Source organism: Cupressus sempervirens, chromosome 8 (assembly GCF_028749045.1).
Source record: "Cupressus sempervirens isolate cs-2001-9-10 chromosome 8, ASM2874904v1, whole genome shotgun sequence".
Classification (NCBI taxonomy): domain Eukaryota; kingdom Viridiplantae; phylum Streptophyta; class Pinopsida; order Cupressales; family Cupressaceae; genus Cupressus; species Cupressus sempervirens.
Genome location: NC_143125.1, coordinates 226334826 through 226355532, shown reverse-complemented (window position 1 = coordinate 226355532; position 20707 = coordinate 226334826). Strand labels below are relative to the sequence as shown.

Below are 20707 nucleotides of genomic sequence, written 5' to 3'. Positions count from 1 at the left end.
ACTTTATAATTTCACTTGAGTTGAGGGACGAGTCATCATTCAAAGGGTCCATTTATTATATTCCTAAGCTAAACATTAAATATTTTAGGTGATGTTGTGTTTGAAAGTTTCAAGAGCTGAGTTCATTTGGGAAACTTTCCGAGTTTCTAAAGTTGAGTTCTTTTGGAAACTTTTATCAACAAAGCATTATAAACATGAGCTCATTTCATTGGAAAAAGCACACTTGGATAATTTATTTGTTTTTGTTGCCTTTGTGGCTTTTTCTGAGATTCTGATTTCTTGTGCCCTTGACAAAGTGTAAGGGTTTCAGAGTTCTGAGTATTATTCTGAGATTGCATTTGCAAATTGTGCTGAGTTATACAATTTGCAATTCTCCTTACTGTTATTTTATTGTTTAAAGAAGGGTTTTGACCCGGGTTACCGAAGATTGTGTTATTTATCCAATCTACTCCAGAGGTATAGTAGAGTTGGAAGCTATAGATTTTGAATTAATTAAGAGTCTTCTATTAGCTGTAATTACTGTGGTTGGAAGGCATCAACTGATTGCTGAAGTTGGATGTATTTGAATTTGCAATTGAGGCATTTCACATTAATTATTATTGACTTTTCTGGGCATTTCTTCTAATTGCTTGTGGGAGCGTATTCGGGTGTCTGTGCAATCTGAATTGGAAACGCTAGCATTTTCAGATGCTAGGCTTATTTTCCTCATTTGTTTGGGGGCCATTTATTTTGGCATTCAATGCCACTCTCTCTTGTCATTAGCGTCTGGATTTCTTGGGACTCTAATTATTTACAGACTGGCTGCCAGGGCAGTCATTCTTCCTAAGCATTAGCATCAGCCTTCTCTACATTTGGTGAAGTTTTCTCAAGCATTCTGGGCAGCAATAACAGGCCCATTTCCATTTACCAGCATACATGTAGACCTGGACAGATTTCACATCCAGTTGAACGCCGTTATTGGCGTGGTCTTACAAAAACACAGAGCACTCTTCTCTGGTCGGGCACCTGCAAATTAAGCCACAATCTTGGACTGGAATTCTGCGTACACACACCAATCCTAGTGTCACCCAAGGATCTGCGATTGGGTATTCATCATGCCACAAGAGCCAGGTTCAGCCCTTATTTTTACATAACTGGGTTATCCTTGCAGCGTAGTTGGTGGTTAATAAATGGGAAGTCAATTCTGAGTTTCAACAGAGTGTGATTACCAGTAATTAAATTTCATAGTGTAGTAAATTGATGCTCTACCTTAAGCATTTTTTAATCTTCCTGCAATCTGATTTGATTAATGATAATTGCCTTATTCATGAACGACTGAATGTGTGGCATTTTGGAATTTAGGTATTTGCAAACATTAAACATCAAAGTGTTCATTTATGTAACAATCTTCAAGTTTGATATCTGTGAGCGGTTCATTACATTGTGCTAGAAAACTAAGATGTCATATATACAGTGATAATCAAATTGTTTGCCAAATGTTTGACGAAATGTCAAACCACTGATTACTGTGGAAATTGATGATTGTTTGAGCCATAACCGATAGGGGTTTTTACACCAAAGTAGCCCCAATAGCATAGTTGGAAGCATCCACGTGTACATGGAATTCCTTGTTCTAGTTTGGGTAAAGTAGGATGGGTGCACTTACCAACCTTGACTTCAGTTCTTTGAATGTAGTCACTTACCAACACTTGTGATTTTGTCTAGTGGTAAAGAGATCTCTGTAAACCCCTTGATAAACCACTGATAGTATTCCACATGGCCCAAAAAAATTTGACCCCTGTTACATCTTTTGGGTCTTCCATTTCAATGATTACTTTTAGTTTATCTGGGTTAGTATTCAACCCCTCGATGAAACAGTGTGACCTAGTACTTTGCCTTGTGGGACCATGAAGTGACATTTTTTTGGGTTAAGTGCCAGGCGTGCCCTCTGACATTGCTCCATACATTCATGTAATGCTGTGAGGTGTGTTTCCTTCCCACTGAATATTGATCAATCATCCAAAAAAGCCTTGAAACTTTGTTGAAGATGTGGAATATAGCTCTCTGAAAGGTGGTAGGGGCATTGCATAAGCTGAATGGCATCCTGTTATATGCATACACTCCATCTTCTACCACAAAGGTCATCTTTAGCTTATCTTCCTCTGCAATACTGATCTGGTTGTAGCCATAAAATCTGTTCATGAACGAGTATATTTTAAGTCTAGCCACCCATTCCAGTTGCTATTGGTGAATAGAATTGGGAACGGATCTTTAACTGTGACAGCATTGAGGCATCAGAAGTCTACACAAATCTTGATCTGATTCGCTTTGTTCTTTAGCAAGATGACAATTGGTGACACCCACTTGCTTTGCTGTACTTTAAAAATGATTCCAGCCTCCAATATTATAGCAATTTCCTCATGTACCTTAGTCACAGGGTTCACCAAAATTTTGGCTCTAGGTTCAAAATTCGGCAAACCCATAAAAATGTAAAAAACCTCATCCAAGTTCATCATAAATGTGTTTGGAACTATTTTTAGGGTTTTCTGGAAAAGAAGTTTGTAAAATCATGCCCTTTGTCTTCTAAAAACACAACCCTTTGAAACTTGGCTAGGGCAAGCTGCAAAACGATTGTGCTCCATTTCCTTGCGTCTGCTGCTCAAGCTTCGTCAGCTGAAGGTCATGTTTGGTGCTCCATTTTCGACACTGTCTGCATTTTCATGTGTCTCCATTTTGCTGCATATGCCATTGAGCACATATTTGCCTTTTTTAATACATTGTTTCGCCTTCATCCTTCGTTTGTTTTTAGCCACTTGCAAACATATATAATCTTGATATGTCCGACAGTCTGCGTTTGCTCCAGCATGGTTGACGGCATATATGTTTTCTATTTATTGGTTTAGGTTTGGTAACATTGCTATAATAAATATGATTTGTATTATTAAGTTATAATATTTTATACGATTATACCAAGGCATATTAAATGTTATTTTTATAATTTTTAATCAATGAAAACATTAATAATAAATAACATAATAATAATAATTAAAGATATAGACATATAATAAATAAAATGTAGACATATAATAATAATAATAATAAATAAACTCATAAATGTATAATAATAAATACTAATAGCATAGTCAGTTGGGATCTTCAATATGTATTAGGCGAAGTTTGGAAGCTTTTGCTGAGGTTTCAGGAGTCTAAAATTAGTCATTGCTTCAGGGAAGCCAACCAATTTGCTGAGTTTTTAGCCAACTTGGGGGCCGGCCTAGAGTTTGTCTCCAATGTATTTGACAGAGATTATATCTATGGTTTATTTCAGGGTTGTCACCTTTCAGCAAATTTGGGTGAAGAGCTTGCAACCTCAATAGTTTGACATCCCTTTCAGGCTGATTTGGTCCATGTGGTATTGTTTGGGGGTGCATATCAGTTGTACCTTGGCTCCTTGAGCCCACAAACCAGTTTTTCACATTAATAAATTTAGTATGGTGACTTGTCACCTTTCCCTGAATTTTTAAAAAAATAAATAAATACTAATTGCATATTGCTCACAGTGGGATCGCTAGGTCACGGTGACACCCGTGTATTAAAAAAAAAAAAACCCACCTCCAGCGGGGTTCAAACCTTGATTGCCAGAACAGAAGCATCAAATCATGCCAATACCGGCGGATTTTGAGCTTTTTTCTAGCTATTTGAATTTGTTTATTAATCACATATTTATAATTGGAACTGAATTAGTGAATATCCAGTTTTGTGAAACCAATATTTAGGCAGTTTATCCTTATACTTATTATCATCCTTTTGTTAATTTTTAAATTTGTCACATCCATTTTTTTCATGAGCATTTCCTATATATAATGAACATATGAAAGTTTGATTTTCAGGAAACCTTTAGAGAAAATTATTTGTACCACAGATCAAATTGATTTCAGATTTTAGGCAGGTATTTGACAAGCTTCTTTTGTTCCTTGTTAGAATGAAAGAGGTCAGGTGGATGTGTGGTCAGAAAAATGCCTTCCACCTGGAACTGTGCACCTGAAAATGCCACGTTTAGTGCCCATAGTAAAGAAGTTGGGAATTGATTTTGCTCCAGCTATGGTTGGATTTGAGATTCATAATGGGCGTTCAGTGCCCGTCTTTGATGGCATTGTTGTTTGTGAAGAGTTCAGAGATGCAATACTGCAGGTAATGAACTTGCTAACTGTATTAAATTAGCGAGTGAGCCATCTGGGAAATGCATCATTAATATAAAATTGTAACTGTGATGAACCAACAGATGCTACTGTGTATGTCATTGTGACTCAGATTCATCTCATAACTTTTAACTTTTAATAATGTCAACTTAAGTTTTCATTCTGTTATCTCACATTTTTGCCTTGTTAAACATCTCGTCTAAGACAAAGATTGGAGCTGTTATAGTTTCTCTATATACTGATATCACCAGAATAAATAATAGTACAATTTGTGGATTTAATAACAGGTTTATTCATCAGAACAAGAGAGGAGAGCAGTTGACGAGAAGAAAAAGAATGAATATCAGGCTATTTCTAGATGGAATCAACTCTTACGATCCATTGCAACTAGGCAAAGGCTGCATAATGATTATCAAGAAACATACTCAAATGGCAACAGATCTGTAGCATCAACTGTTGAATATATGGAGTGCGTAGCTAACACAATCACAGGAGGAGCAAATAATTCTTCCCATGTGAAAAGAGATGACGTAATGCAGGTATGTGGAACTAGTGTTTCTAAAGGTACCCATCCTCTTGAGAAACATCATCATGATTTAACAAAGATTGATGAAACCATTAAAAATATCAAGATCGATTCTTTGCATAATCATGTTCACCTGTTTCCTGATGAGAATCAAAGCTATGATGAAGATAGCTCTATCAGGACTAAACGTTGTCCTTGTGGTTTCTCTATCGAAGTAGAAGAGATGTAGTTCTTTGTCACCTAGTAAAGAGTTTCCTAATATCTTATGTTCTGTGAATATTTTGTATGGGGCCTTGCTTTTTTTTTAACTTAGTTTCTATATGTAACTACAATACAACACAAAGGGTGCTTGTAACATCCTGTCGTTTTGTGCAATTGTAGTGTTTTATTTTCGTTAAACCATTTTGTAATGTTTAAGCTTGTATTCTACACAGCAGCTTCGGGAAAGCTCAAATAGAAGAGTTTTCCAACAATATTATGTAATGCCAGCAAGTATGGTGCGAGCAAAGAATATGTTACGCTTCATATTCTGAGCTATTAATATTTATACAAACTAATGCAAATGAATACGAAAATACAGCATGTCGACAATTACGAGAGTATGTAAAGATAAATACATATAATGTTATGTTGAATTTTCTAATTGTATCTCACTTATTTGTTTGATTATTGTTATTTTAGTTGTTACGGTATTTAGGCATCTGCCTTCTGATGTTTTAGATGATAATTGCATTTTTTGTCCTTAAATGATTATAGTGGCGGGTGCCTAAAATGCAGTCATCTAAAATGCCGAGAGGTTGGACTGGAATGAGATTTGACTCTCATTTCTATGCGTTTTATTGTTCGTGTAACAAATTCAGTTAAATACAAATATTTAGATCTACGAGAGAGGAAAAATTAGTTGAATAGTCCAAAGTGTTTTGATGTAACGGGAAACAGTGGATGGATATAGAGAGCGACCTTGAGTTCTAATCACTACACCACATTACGTGTGACCTGGAATTTGAGCGACATGCATGTGGTAATCTCTTGGGCAGTCATCTTTCTCTGTAACTGCTCCATGTGTGGTAATCTTTTGTTTTCCTTAATTCAAAACAAAAGAAAAGGTTGTCTGTCTGTAATAGCTTGCCTCTAGGATATATAGAATTGGCTTCTTTAAAATGACCATGTTAACCTCAACTTTCATGGTACTTTAATGATTTTCAATTGCTGATATAATTTAAATATTTTAATTCGAAATGAAAGATCTTGTGTGAATGGTTGGAAACAATTTGTTGTAGGTAGGCATTTTGATTGTACATTTTTCTATGACACTTTCTTTGTTGCCATAAATGCTTTGTATTTGCTTAACCTCACGATATCAATTCGTTGTTTCAAGTTATATTAATCCTAACACTGTGGATAAGGTCTACTTGATTTGTGTTAACAAGCTTATAATGCTCTTTTTTTGTTTTGTCCCATAGAAAATAACCTTGCATAAGGTGATAGTTTTAGCTAGTCTATCTTACATCTTATATCCCAAATCTTAATAGGAATATCATACAAGTTGAAAAGCGATGATTGATTTAGTTGGATTTTGTTTGGGTTGGTCATTTATTTTGTGACACTATAATTTGTTCTAAATTATGTTCACCATTGGCTTTCATTCTCCAATAGAGGATGACTTTTGGCCTTAGTATGTTTTTTCCATTGCAAACCTATTATTTCTTGAATTTTCTGTCTCAAGTCTTAGGCACGTTAAGGAATTAAGTTTTCAACTTCTCTACATTGATATTTTAATGTTCTCCCCTATTGTGTCTATCTACGACATTCATTATGTATCAAATTCTTGTATGATTCTCAAACTATCCATAACAAAATAGAGGTGGGATCTCCTCTATACTTAAGGAAACATGTATTCCATCAGTTTTTTTCTCTTCTTGAAAGATTCCCTATAATTGTTCTTCCAATACTTTTTTTTTTAGGCTTCCTTTATAAATTTCTTTTTCCATTGTTCTATTTTAAATCTAATATATGAACTCCCATGATACATGGTTTGACCATTAGCTAATTTAGCAAATGAATGAGGCTATTCAAGATAGTGAGCATGATGATGTCTTGTTTCATGTCAATTCCTCATATCATACAATCTTGTTTTATGCTTGAGTGATTAGATGGTTTCATGTAATAATAATTTCATCTCGTAGTTTATTTCTATGCAGAGACACCACTAATGATTCAAGAGAGATTTTAAGTTGAGATGGGACTTCATAAGAATTCTAGGAATTTTGTTGTACACTGAAATTGAGTTGTATGTACTATAATATTCTATATTGTAATTATTTTAGGAATTATATAAAAATGAAATGTGTTCTATTTTATTCTAATATATTCTTCATTTTAATTAGTTGGAGATTCTATAGGGGCACACACTTTAGAAGAAATAACAAGCATAAGAAAGTAACTAAGCTGTTCATTCAACAAAATAACCAAAAATAAATAGTGCCTTGCCTTGAGGGTAGTATAGAATTTTCAACTCCATCATAGTTAAGCTACTTTCCTATTTAGAGAAGCAAACAAGCCCTAAAACATAGGAGAAACATGTCACATTGAAGGACCATGCATAGGAGAAACATGATACACACATCACATTGAAGGACAATACATAGGAGAAACATGATACACACACCACATTGAAGGACCATGTTACCCTAATTAGGAAAAAACATTAAAGGAACAAACACAAATTGAGAGAATGTTATAGAGTCAATAAACTAGCAATTTCATGTAGGTGCAATGGTTGGGCCAAGAGAGAGATGCAGGACTCGAATTCTGTTACTCTTATTTTGCTTTCTTGTTTTTTTTGTCTTTTGCTGTATTTTCTCCTTTTTTCTTTTGTTTTATTTCTTATTCTCCCTTTCTTGGCTGCTTCTCCCTTTCCTTCTTTGTTCCCTACATTTTCTCTTTGTTCATCTTCTCCTCCTCCTTATCCTAGTTTTTCTTGGTCTTTTCCTTTGCCTCCTCCTCCTTTGCCACCTTCTTCTTCACTTGATTTTCTTTCTTCTTCATTTTCTGTCTTTTCCTCCTTGTTCTTGCTTTGCTTCTTGCTTTGTGTCTTATTCGTCATCTTCTCCTTTTCTCCCTTCTTTCACTTCTACCCCTTCTCCTCCATTTTAGTCTTCTTTTTTGCCTCCCCCTCCTACTTTGACACTCTCTCCATCCCTTTCTTATCTTCCTCTTTTTTCCCCTTCTCTTCTTCTTCTTCACCTCCCCCTCCTCCTTTGACATGCTCTCCATCCCTTTCTTATCTTCCTCTTTTTTCCCCTTCTCTTCTTCTTCTTCTTCTTCTTCTTTGTTGTCATCGTTGTCGTCCCCCCCTACCCTCTCTCTCTTTCATCTCCTTCTAGTTTTTGTTCTCTTTTTTCCTTCTCCTTCTCCTTCCTCTTGCCCGTCTCCTCCTTACTGTTTTCCTTCTTAAGTTAAATATAAAAAATATTTCTTTTGGCAAAAGTACATTTTCCTAATTGATAACTACATAGAACAAAAAAAAAAATTGACCAAAATTAAAAAGTAGAACTTCATATATAATAGAAAATATATTGCTTACCCTAAATCCCAAATCAAAAGCAAAAACATAGAATACAAAAATGATCAAGTTTAATAATATAATTCCATCAATATATGATTACAAATATTTTTATTATAATTATAAATGGATGAATTAAATCTAAAATTTTTGTTATTAGTACCTTTATGAAATTAAACTATATTTTAAAAAATGCAAACATAACTTGAATAATTTAATATATTTAATTTAAATTCATATAACTTTATTAATTGAATAAAATGTATAGAAAATAATCTTAGTTAAAATACATATTTTTATTTTTCAATTGTAAAATAGAAACTATATATTTTATCACCTTTTTTTTTTACTAATGGAGAGAACAAATCAAGATGATTTTGATTGTTGTACATGAAAATTAACTTAAGAACAAAACCTTTATAGCTTTGGAATTCAAGGACCAAAATCTACAATTATCAAACCATAAATGGCGACAAATTGAAAGAATTCATAAATACTTCATCACAACTAATCTCAAAATCAAATCAACAGTTCCATACGAGATTATTTTAGCAGAGGTAGACATGTTCTCGGTGGAGGCCTCGATAATTGTTGGATTGTGAGCTATCTAAAAAAAGTGAGTGAAATAGATGCACGTCGTTGGCCTAGTAAGGTGGTTGACAGAGAATTGGCTCATCCGAAGAAGACATGGAAGAAACAAAACGATAAATGGTTCAACAAGTGGAACATTGACTATCAAGAGTGCCCAGAAAACAATTTTAAAATAAAAAAATGGATGGCAAAAAAACTCAAATATGCCATGTGGGAAAACTAGTTAGGTAGGAAAAAAAGTCTATTATATCAAAGAATTTAATCCCACATGCGAACATGACGACAGAGTATTTAGGAGCCGTGATCGAAGGAAATACAAAAATCCTAATTGCTAAACTAAGATTTGGTTCACACCATCTGAGATGTGAAATTGGTAGATGGAAGGTCCTTAAGGAAGAGTGGGAGGACATAATTTGTAGAGTTGCAACGATGGTGTGGTGGAAATAGAGTGGCACTATTTGAAAGATTGTACAACATATGAGGATATTCACAACCAGCACAAACAAACATTCAAAGTGAACAACATAAAAGACCTTTTCGAAAGACCAAGACTCCTCAAGGGGGTCATTTTACTTATGCAGATTCACAACAAAAGAGACACTCTGGAGAAATCACATCAGACTAACTAGGAATTTTATGTGGGTCCTTTAGGCTTATGGCCTCGTGGTCTTCATTAAAAATCTTTCATTCATTCATTATAGTGATCATGCATATAGATCATGCATTGCAAAAATTTGGTTGAATTTAGTTTAAATTAAAATATCCTTTTAATAAACAATAGCGCACTGTATTCCAAACTAATAAAAAGTTTGGTGTCCATTTTCGTATCAATGGTAGCAACTTCGACAAGGCTCCAAAAAAAGAGAGATACATAGGATTGGAGAGATGAAGGAACGTCCTCCTAGTAGGTGGCCCTTATTATTTGGTCGTTATACATATTATTTGTTCAGTTGAATCTCAATCAAAGACATTAGGGAAGAGGGTTTAACAATCCAGACAAGCAGGCTATAGATAACCAATGCAAAATCATTATTTAGTAATAAGGGTTTCTCAATCCTTGGCATGTTGAATGTCATGAAAGCTTTGTGTAATGACCCTTACCAATAGGCCACTAATAACTACTAATTCTAAACTGTGACATTTCGTCAAACACTTGACATGCAAATTAAATGCACTGCTGAAAGTAAAATGATGAATAAAGAAAATTGTCGTGCAACAAATCTACTCAAAGAACTGAAGAAAAGTAGTGCCAATATATTCATTCAATGATAATCGAATGCTTTACATATGATAAATGATATGTGCTCTAAGGAAAATTCTCCCAGAAAATAAAAATCAAACCAATAGTGAGATATGAGCAAAAATGTATGTCCAGGCTGAAAATTGAACCTTGCTGAAAATGCCCAAATAAGCTCTACTTGAAGTAGCTGAATACCACTTCCAAAGTGCAACCCTTTAAAAGATATTTCACCTCTTCAGTTATACAAATCCTTAGGAGACTCCGTTCCCAAAGATCAAATGACAATCTGCAGACCAAGATGGCACCACAAATGCTCAAAGAGAAAAGTAGTGCAACTCAAAACTTGGGATGTCCAAATGAGAGGCCAAACACTCTATTTATGCACTTTTCTAAGAAGCCTCTAAGAACTTTTAGAAGTATCCATAAAATATTTTTATGAAATCCTTTTATAATGCACTTTTATATTAAAGTAACCTAATAAAATAAAAAGTGCAACTCAATTCAAAATTATAATATTTTGGCCCTGCATAACACATAAAAATAAAAACATAATAAACCCCATCTCTCCAAGAGCAAATAAGACCTTCCAATCCTCAAATAATCATCAGAATGACTCTCTCACTAAAACCATTTGCCTACAAGAGTCCATAATAGGCAAATTCATTGAAAAATAACATGTCACTGAAAAGGGGACATGACAGTCTACCTCTCCTGAAATTGCTTGCCCTCAAGCAATCTCAAAGCTGGATGTTGCAAAATATCCTCTCCCTCCCATGTGGCATCCTCCTCGGGTAAATCTCTCCACTTCACCAATTACTCTCTGATAGTCCTCCTACGGGCTATCTCTCTCTGTTGTAAATGATGTACTCAGGAACAAGAACCAATTTCCCTTCATCATCCAATGAAGGAAGAAGTGCTGAAGGCACAACATGCTGACCCAACGCCTTCTTCAGCCGTGACACATGGAAAACATTGTGCACCCTAGTGTCTATTGGAAGTTCAAGCTCATAAGCCACTCACCAATCCGCCTAATAATCTTGAAAGGGTCATAGTATCTAGACTTAAGCTTCTCTGACCCCCTCTTCCTGAGAGTAGATTGTCGATAAGGCTGGAGCATGAGGTAAACCATGTCACCAACCTCAAAACTCCTCTCTGTCCTCTTCTGGTCTATATACTACTTATGTTGATTCTGTGCTTTGACAATATTATCTCTAAGAGCATCAACAATGTCCTTGCTCTCTTGAAGCAAATCCCCAGCACGAGGAACTCTAACATCACTCATAAGAAAATCAACAAAGCTCGGTGCATTATAGCCATATAGTGCTCTGAAAGGAGTCATTTGAATAGACATGTGATAAGTAGTATTATAGCAATACTCACATAAATAAATCCATCTAACCTATGCTTTCTGTTGACCAGCCACGTAGTTCCTCAAATATCTCTCCACCCACTTATTTACTATCTCTATCTGCCCATCAGTTTATAGGTGGTAATTGGTGCTAGGTATGAGCTCAGTGCCACATAAACAGAACACCTCCTGCCAAAAATGGCTCAAGAACTTGCTATCCCTGTCACTCACTATGCTTTGGGGTATCCCATGTAGTCTGAAGACCTCCCTAAAAAAGACTTTAGCCACCTGCACTACCGTGTAAGTAGTAGTGATGGGAAATAAGTGTGCATACTTCATCAACTTGTCTACTACCACATAGATGCAATCTCGCCCTTGGGCCTTAGGCAAGCCTGTAATGAAATCCATAGCTATACATTCCCACTTCTTGTAAGGAATGGGAAGTGGTTGTAGGAGCCCTGCTGGGAATGTGTGCTCTTGTTTGTTCTGCTAAAAAACAGGGCACTTTCTAACATACTGCAACACATCTGCCTTGATCCTCTTCCATGTGAACTGCTCCCGTACTTGCCTATATGTTTTGAAGTATCCAGGATGTCCAGCTGTAGGTGAATCATGAAGTGCTCTCATAACAATACGCTTCATCTTCGATCCTGGGACTAAGAATATCCTATTTTTGTAGATAATCAAATCATCTACAAGTGTATACCTGGTATCAACAACTGTCCCATCAACAATCTCGAATGCCTATGAATCTCTAGCATACTCGGCAATGATCAAGTGCCTCCAACCCTCTAATATCTGAATCATAGCACTGAGATTTGGTCTATGTGATAATGCATCCGCTACCACATTCTGAGTCCCTTTCAATAGGAGATGTCAAAGTCATAAGCCTGCAGTTTACTAACCCACTTTTGCTACCTGTCATTGACATCTCTCTGTCCAAGGAAATGTCTCAAACTATTGTGGTCAGTTTTAATGCAAAACTTACCACCCATTAGATATTGTCTAAATTTAGCCAATGCATGCATAATAGCCAACATCTCCTTGTCATATATACTAAATGATCTCTCCGGCCCACAGAGCTTCTTGCTCTTGAATGCAATGGGGTGCTTTTCTTGCATCAGAACAACACCAATACCCTCTCCAGATGCATCACACTGAAGCTCAAATGGCTTTGACAAGTCGAGCAATGCTAACACATGACATGTAGACATGATCTCCTTGAATCTCTCAAAGCAAGCTTGTGCCTCAGGTGTCTAAACAAAGGCTCCCTTCTTCAGCAAATCTATCATAGGAGTTGCATGACGTGAATACCCATTGACAAATCTACAGTAGAAACCACACAACCCAAGAAACCCTCTCAATTGTGTTAGGTTCTTTGGAGTAGGCCAATCCATAATAACACAGATTTTATCAAGATCCATCCTTACTCCTTCTGCACTAATGATGTGACCCAAATACAATAGCTCTGTCATGCCAAAATCACATTTGGACTCCTTGGCGTACAACGACTCCGACTGCAGGATTCCTAAGACTGTCTCCAAGTGCTCCATGTGCTCCTACCAAGTCCAACTGTAAATCAGAATATCATCAAAGAAGACTAACACATACTTCCTCAACTGGTGATGGAAGACCCTGTTCATGGTGGATTGAAAAGTAGCTAGCACATTGCTTAACCCAAATGGCATGACCACAGACTCAAAGTGCCCACAATGACATCTGAAGGCAGTCTTCTCAATATCCTGCTCTCTAACTCTGATATGATGGTAGCCGGATCTCAAATCAATCTTCATGAAGTAACATGTACCATGAAGCTCATCAATCAACTCATCAATCCATGGAATGGGGTACTTGTTCTTGATTGTCATTTTGTTCAGCACCCTGTAATCAATGCACATCCTCAATGTACCATCCTTTTTCTTCACCATAACAACCAAAGAAGAAAAAGGAGACTTGCTAGGCTTGATGTGACCCATCACAAGAAGCTCCTTGATAGTTTTCTTGATCTCATCCTTGAGCCTCTTAGGATGCATGTATGGTGTAATCATCACGTGTTTAGCACCCTCCTCCAACTCAATGATGTGCTCAATACCTCTGTTTGGTGGTCTGCCCGGTGGAATGTCACTGAAGACTTTGTCATTCTTCACTCTTAACCTTTGTATGTCTGGATGATACTCTGTCTTATGTTCTCCCTCCTGTGTCGGCATGAGAGTACATATAGTTGCCCACTCAATGTCATCATGTCTGGCTAACCTCTCTAGTCATCTAAAGGAAATAGTCTTGATGTCTCCATTGCTGATGGCTCTCAAAATGTGTTGCTTCCCATCCACTTCAAACTTAATCTCCATGTCCTTCAATCTAAAGGTGACCTCTTCCAATGAGCGCAACCACTCCATCCCAAGAAGAATATCCAGATCACCCATGTTGACAACATGGTAGTCCGCCTTGAACTCATAGTTGTTCACGTTAAGGGAAAATTTCTAACCATCCTGTTACACTCAAGGGTGTAACCATCAGTAACCTGTACTCGTAGTCCCTCAAACTCCTCAGTCATAATTTCACGATGTTCAACAAAATGTGCATCAATGAAATTGTGTGTAGCACCTATATCAACCAAAGTAATAACTCTTTGCCTTGCTAGAACACCACACAGTCTAAAAGATCCTTCCTATTGAATGCTAGACAAGCGTGCCTCTTGGAAGTGCAACTCGGGCTCCTCCTTAGTCTCTGGAGTTTCTACTTCTACCTCAGGATCTGCATCAATATGATCAATCTCATGTCCAGAATTATCAGAATCTGAATCTTCGTAGTAAGCCCATATAACCCTATTAGCCTTCCCCTTAGGCCTCATAGGACAATCATGATCTCTGTCGTAGGGACCCTTGTGGTTAAAAAAATAGCTTCTTCTTGCACAAATCATTCAGTGTCTCCATATCCAATGGTGCAGTAGACTTACCCTTGGTATTTGCCTTTTTGCCCTTGTTTTTATCAAACTTCTTATTGTCCTTGAATGAAAAAGTGCTCTTGGAGGTGAACCTACTGGAGGGTGCAGTAAGCTCCATGCTCTGTGCCTTCCTCATAGCCTCTTGCAATGAAGGGGGATCAAATGCCTTGATCCACCCCTTTAGAGGTTTAGACAACCCCTCTGTGAATAGTATAACCAACCTCTTTTCGGACACATCCTACACCATCATTGATAATCTCTGAAACTCACTGATGTAGACCTCCAAACTATTTGTCTATCTTAGCTATGCAAAATCATGGAAGAAGACCTCCAGGTCTTTCTTATCAAAACACTCTACCAATCTATCCACAAAATCCTGATAGGATGTCACCTGATTATGTTGCAATGTAACCATACCATGTGACCACCAATCATGAGCTGTGCCCTCTAAATGCAAAGTGGCATACTTGATAGCATCTGTCTCTGACATAGGCCTCAATGCTAGGAATGTATCTAACTTATGGATCCAGGCTTGTGCTGTCATCTGTCCACTGTTGTTGAAAGATGGTAAGGTGAGCTTGCTAGCAGCTCGCTGCAACTCATTGTCCTAACCTCCTCTAGGCCTCCCGTTCTGCCTGCAACTCCTCATGTGCTCTCTTCTCTGACTCAAGTAGTGATCAAAATTTAGCAACTCATGAACATGTGGAAAAAGTGCTTGCCATTCTGCATTTGCAGCTCAAAGATCATCCTAAAAGTCCTCTGGCATATAATCCTCTACTACCTCTTGGGTCGCCTCTCTAAGGAATGTAGGACGTGTAGGCCTATTTGCAGTCCATGACTTGTGCCTAGGAGCACCCTGTGAACTTTCTAAACTCCTGTTATCTTGTTCCAATGTCCCCCTACCCTGTTCCTGATTATGTCTGTCCTGTGGGTTTATGTGCTCAACCATGTTGGTGAGTGCCTGCAAAGCCTGAGCCATCCGCTCTTGTCCTGTAACCATTGCTCTGAAAAATTTCCTTGTTTCCTAATCCTCATTCCTATTGTCTTTTGGTGGACTACGTTCTTGTCTGTCACCCATGGTGTCTAACTGCCTGTCAAAATCTTGTTCCTTGTCAAACAAAGTTTGCCTGGGAGAGTAAAATCTGTGAGAGCAAACCCCAGGTGGCTGCATGTGATTGCTAAACCCTCAGGATGGCAGGATCTACCTCTAATACCATTGTAATGCCCCTTACCAATAGGCCACTAATAACTACTAATATTGAACTGTGACATTTCATCAAACACTTGACATGCAAACTAAATGCACTGCTAAAAGTAAAATGCTGAATAAAGAAAACTGGTTTGCAACAAATCTACTCAAATAACTGATGAAAAGTAGTGCCAATTTATTCATTTACTGATAACCGAATGCTTTACATATGATATGCAATTTTTCTACTCAAGCATTACAACATGGCACATTACAAACAAACCCTTACTAGCTGAATACAACTGAGAATTTCTTGCAACTACAAACTGAAATGAAAGAACCTGGATTGAGCAAATGTTGGAGACTAAATGCTAAAGATGAAATGATGAAAATGCAACTCCAAACTGCCCTCCAATTTGCTGACCATATGGCTTGCAAGCACATCCATACATGTACGGACTGGTACGATACTTGGCAAAAATAAATGTTGGGCTGAAAGATACTGAAAATGATATAGAAATAATCACCAAGCTCCAAGGAAAATTCTCCTAGAAAATAAAAATCAAACCAATAGTGAGATATGAGCAAAAATGTATGTCCAGGCTGAAAATCAAACCCTGTTGAAAATGTCCAAATAAGGTCTACTTGGAGTAGTTGAATACCACTTCCAAAGTGCAACTCTTCAAAGGATATTTCACCTCCTCAGTTATGCAAATCCTTAGGAGACTCCGTTCCCAAAGATCAAATGACAATCTGCAGACCAAAATGACGCCACAAATGCTCAAAGAGAAAAGTAGTGTAACTAAAAACTTGGAATGTCCAAATGAGAGGCCAAGCACTCTATTTATGCACTTTTCTAAGAAGCCTATAAGAACTTCTAGAAGTATCCATAATTTTTTTTTTATGAAATACCTTTATAATGCACTTTTATATTAAAGTAACTTAATAAAATAAAAAGTTCAACTCAATTCAAAATTATAATATTTTGGCCCCGCATAACACATAAAAATAAAAATATGATAAACCCCATCTCTCCAAGAGCAAATAAGACTATCCAATTCTTAAATAATCATCAGAATGACTCTCTCACCAAAACCATCTGTCTACGAGAGTCCATAAGACGCAAATTCACTGGAAAATAACATGTCACTAAAAAAGAAACATGATACTTTGCATGTCTTAGCCTCCTCTCTTGCCCTATTCTCCATGTATTTAAAAGCTCCTATGTGTTTTAGAAGCTTTCAAGAATGGAAAATCCCAAACTGAGTATTGATTAATTGCATCCCTACATGGTAGATTTGGGTGCTGGCCATATGGGAATATCAACATTTGGGTTATGGGTGTGGTCATGTTGGTGCTTGTTTTGGAGACGTCTGCAGAAGAAAATGGAAGAGTCTACGATGTCCTGAAATACAATGGGTTTGTAGGGGGTTAAGAACTACACATTCCATGATGATGGACAACCAGAGGTCTTCTTGGAACAACCTTGTTTTGCCGAGTTTGAAAATAGGGTCTACTTCAAGAATGTGATTAAGCTCAATCTGAGCTATGGACATTGCAGGGCTGGAGCAATGGGAGTTATTTTTGTGGTTTCCTATCAAGGGCATCAGGATTGACACACCCAATAGCGGATTCATTTATTTTGATGTTGGGGTTGTCTATTTACAGTTTGTTTTGTCACTGTTTGAATCCCCTCCTGATTGTACCCGTCACTTGTGAAGGTTTTGACATGCAATATGAATGCCATAATCGATCATCTTAGGTGGGTCATCCGATCGTTTTTGTCTACCACAGGAAAGCATGTATGATTGTACTTAACCTGTACATTACCGAGTAATTTTGGACAGCAAAGCGTATGGCAATAGTCATTTGGTCATTTTTAGGCTACCTTGGAGGCAAGAGAAGGAAAGAACAATTGTAACGAGTCTTGATGCTCCGTGCACAAACATCCTCGGTCCGACAAATTGTAAAACGGGGTTTACTTTAATTTAATACTCACTTCCATTTAAAGAAATATTTTATTTTATATTTTATCTTTATTTGAATAGTTATTTTTAATAATCCACATTTTTAACTTTTGCTCGACTTGGAATGGCTCTTAACGGAAACAAGGACTTAAAACTAGATCTTTGTAACAAATTGCTGAATAGGTCTAACTAGAAGCAGTCATCTAAGTTATATTGAAATAATACATAAAGTTATTATATTGTTAACATTTCAGATCAAATAGTCATAGCTATGACATGATCATTACAAAGAGGTATTCTTCTTCATCTTCATTAGAATATATGTGTTAGTGGATGTATGTTGTTCCCAAGTTCTCTAGGGTCCCAAATCCTTTGAGAAGGTGTATTTTTCTTCTTTTATCACCATATAATCCTAATCCAAAAGACATGGGAACTTTGTTTTCTCCAAAATTCCTCTTAGAATATCTTCCAATTACTAAAGACTTCCCATCCTCTCCAAGAATGAATTTCCCCAAGGTGATTCATCATTCTCAAGGTTAGCACAAATATTTTTCAAATTAAGAGTTCCAGTATCAACCTCATGCACAATTAGAGAGGGATGGATACAAAGGGTATGCCTAAGTGCACCATCTTGTTAGTAACTTTTGAATGCAAGTCAATTAATTTTAATACCTATGGAGTAATTACATGGTGATGAGTTTGTCCTTCCCATCAAGTAGGGTGCTTATGAGTTTGTATGTCCCTAGCTAATGAGTTAAAAAAATATATCTTCTTTAGTGGGAAGTAGAATGACAATGAAGATAAATAATATTTAACAACAAAAGTTTAGTTTTTCATATTCTATTGATTGTATCCAAACTTAATGCAATTACAATAGTATGATTTAGATCAATAGACTACTTAGTTACACAATTAGCATTTATACACAAACTAAAACCATAGTCAAAGAACATAAGATATAGCATGGCAAAACCTTCAAAGAAGGAAAATCTTATCTTAAAATGATTGACTGTTATTCATTAAACTCTTAATAATTATATTTAGCTATAATGCTATATAGTTCAAGCTACTAACCCCATAAAGATTATTGAACTTAATACCTCTATCCTTAAAACATGCAATGATTCAATCTTCTTTTAACTGCACTTAGACCTCCAACATAATCAAATTATTTTCTATTATGCTTTTCTCCCCGTAAATTATCTAGTAATCAATATATATCGTCTACCGACTTTCTTAATGATATACATTGATTACACCATGGTACAAAGTTTAGTACTCCTTGACATATGCATTTTTCTAGAGAGAATATTTAATGAATTAAACAAAAATAATCACAAATAAATTTATGTAGTACAAGAAATGTTCAATCCCTTGGTCCAATAAATGTTTATACATTTTCCTTTATTATCACAAGCTCCAAATCCTTTGGTACTAAAAGGAACTCAACAACCATGGTAATTTTCTAGTTTGATCAAGTTTTTCAATGTTAAGTATCTCAGTGCCTCTAGTTACTCTCAATCATGGGCATTACCTTATTATGAATGTTCTTTAAACGCCACAATACTAAATCATGGAATATAATGACATTTTATAATTCACTAATAAATCAAATTATAAATAAATAATTAATTAATTTTTTTTATAAAATAATAATAAAACAAGGATGTTGTCTTGTACAAAACTATGACTTGAAGGTATAAAAACTTTAAGTATTTACAAGTTCAAGAGAAGACCATTGGCAAAAAACTAAAAGCATAGCTAATAACCCACATCAAGTGCAGATAAACAACTTACCCACAACATTAGGAAAATAATGCGAGACTATAGAGTGATTCTTCATTTACCATCGAAATATTGCATACTTTTAGAAGGGACCCCACCACAAAGGGGAGATGGAAGAACCCTCAAAGAGGGAGAATAAACACCGATGCAAAAAATAAAGTAATAACAATTTTGGAGCTTAACAACCATATGTTGGGATCAATTAGGAGAGACACAATCAAAGAAGGGATCATGTCATTGGAGGGGATTAAATCAACAACAATAGGTGATAGATCCATCTGAGTGGAGGAGGTTGAAACAAAAGCATTGCCTTGGGAGGAGACACCATCAACCTAAAGAGAGTCATTAAAGGAAGAGTTGGAGGCTAAGAAAGTGAAATTGTCATCATTTACATTATTCCACCAAGTGGGAGCACTTTTATGATGTGAAAGAGAGAAATGTGTAGCTAGATGACTACTAGAGAAGTCACCACCTATATATAAAGGTGGGGACCTTAAAATCCTCTTGATCCATAGCCCACCACTGACCATGAGAAACATATCCCCTCAAAGTATGTGCAGACGTTGATGTTAGCCAAAATGTGAGAAAATGTAGATGGATTCTTCATAATTGTAGTCTCACTTTCCTTTAAGAAATTATCAATAAAGTTGGATATGACCTCAAAGAAATAATTATCACAAAATGTAAGGGAATATTTGGGAGACAAACCCCCTCTAGATGCACACTGAGTGGATTAGTAAGAGGGTTAAAAGAGACAGTGCAGGGTTTGGTTGAGGGAGAGTGGTCCACCCAAACCCACATTTTTCTTGATTATCAAATTATGTACTTCATCATAAGTGGGAATGGAAGTAAAACTTTTGCCCACAGGAAGAGCTTAAGTCACCAGAGACTAAAGATCTCCAAGAATCTGTCACTCAATTATGTAGATTCAAAAGGGAGGGCAACAACATAGGAGGAACACAACTTTTAAATCAATGGTTCATGGCATTGTCCCAATATCCTTGAGGGAGTCTATGGAATTAAAGACTATAGGGTAGTTGCATCATGATGTCGTTATTCAACATGGAACATGGTTGGATCAAAGGATGTACTAGTACCAACGACACCTCCTTCATCGACGACACCTCATGCATCATCACACGGACTAGCCCCTTCAACAAATGTGCACTACCTATTAAGGTGTATGTTCTAGTGTAGACAATGACATGAATGAGAATTCTGTATTCGAGCTTCTGGGTAAGATTGTGTAAGATTTTTTTAGCATCAACGTTTTAGATCATACTCTATGATCCATCATCAGGATGTTAAAGAGAGAGCTAAGAAAGTAGAAAAATGATATGTTGCAGACCAGGCTGAGTAATAAGAGGAGAGGGA

General features: G+C 36.4%; 1 protein-coding gene across 2 annotated transcripts in view; it reads left to right on the top strand.

The window, feature by feature from the left end:
- Positions 1-5347, top strand: part of RAD4 (DNA repair protein Rad4 family) — a 189051-nt gene extending 183704 nt beyond the window's left edge. For both annotated transcript variants that reach the window (XM_089797296.1, XM_089797297.1), the window contains 2 exons: positions 3961-4170; positions 4466-5347. In XM_089797296.1, coding sequence (XP_089653422.1) covers positions 3961-4170; positions 4466-4933 — 678 coding nt within the window. In that variant the 3' untranslated portion in view covers positions 4934-5347. The remainder of the gene's footprint in view (positions 1-3960; positions 4171-4465) is intronic.
- Positions 5348-20707: the final 15360 nt, after the last annotated feature.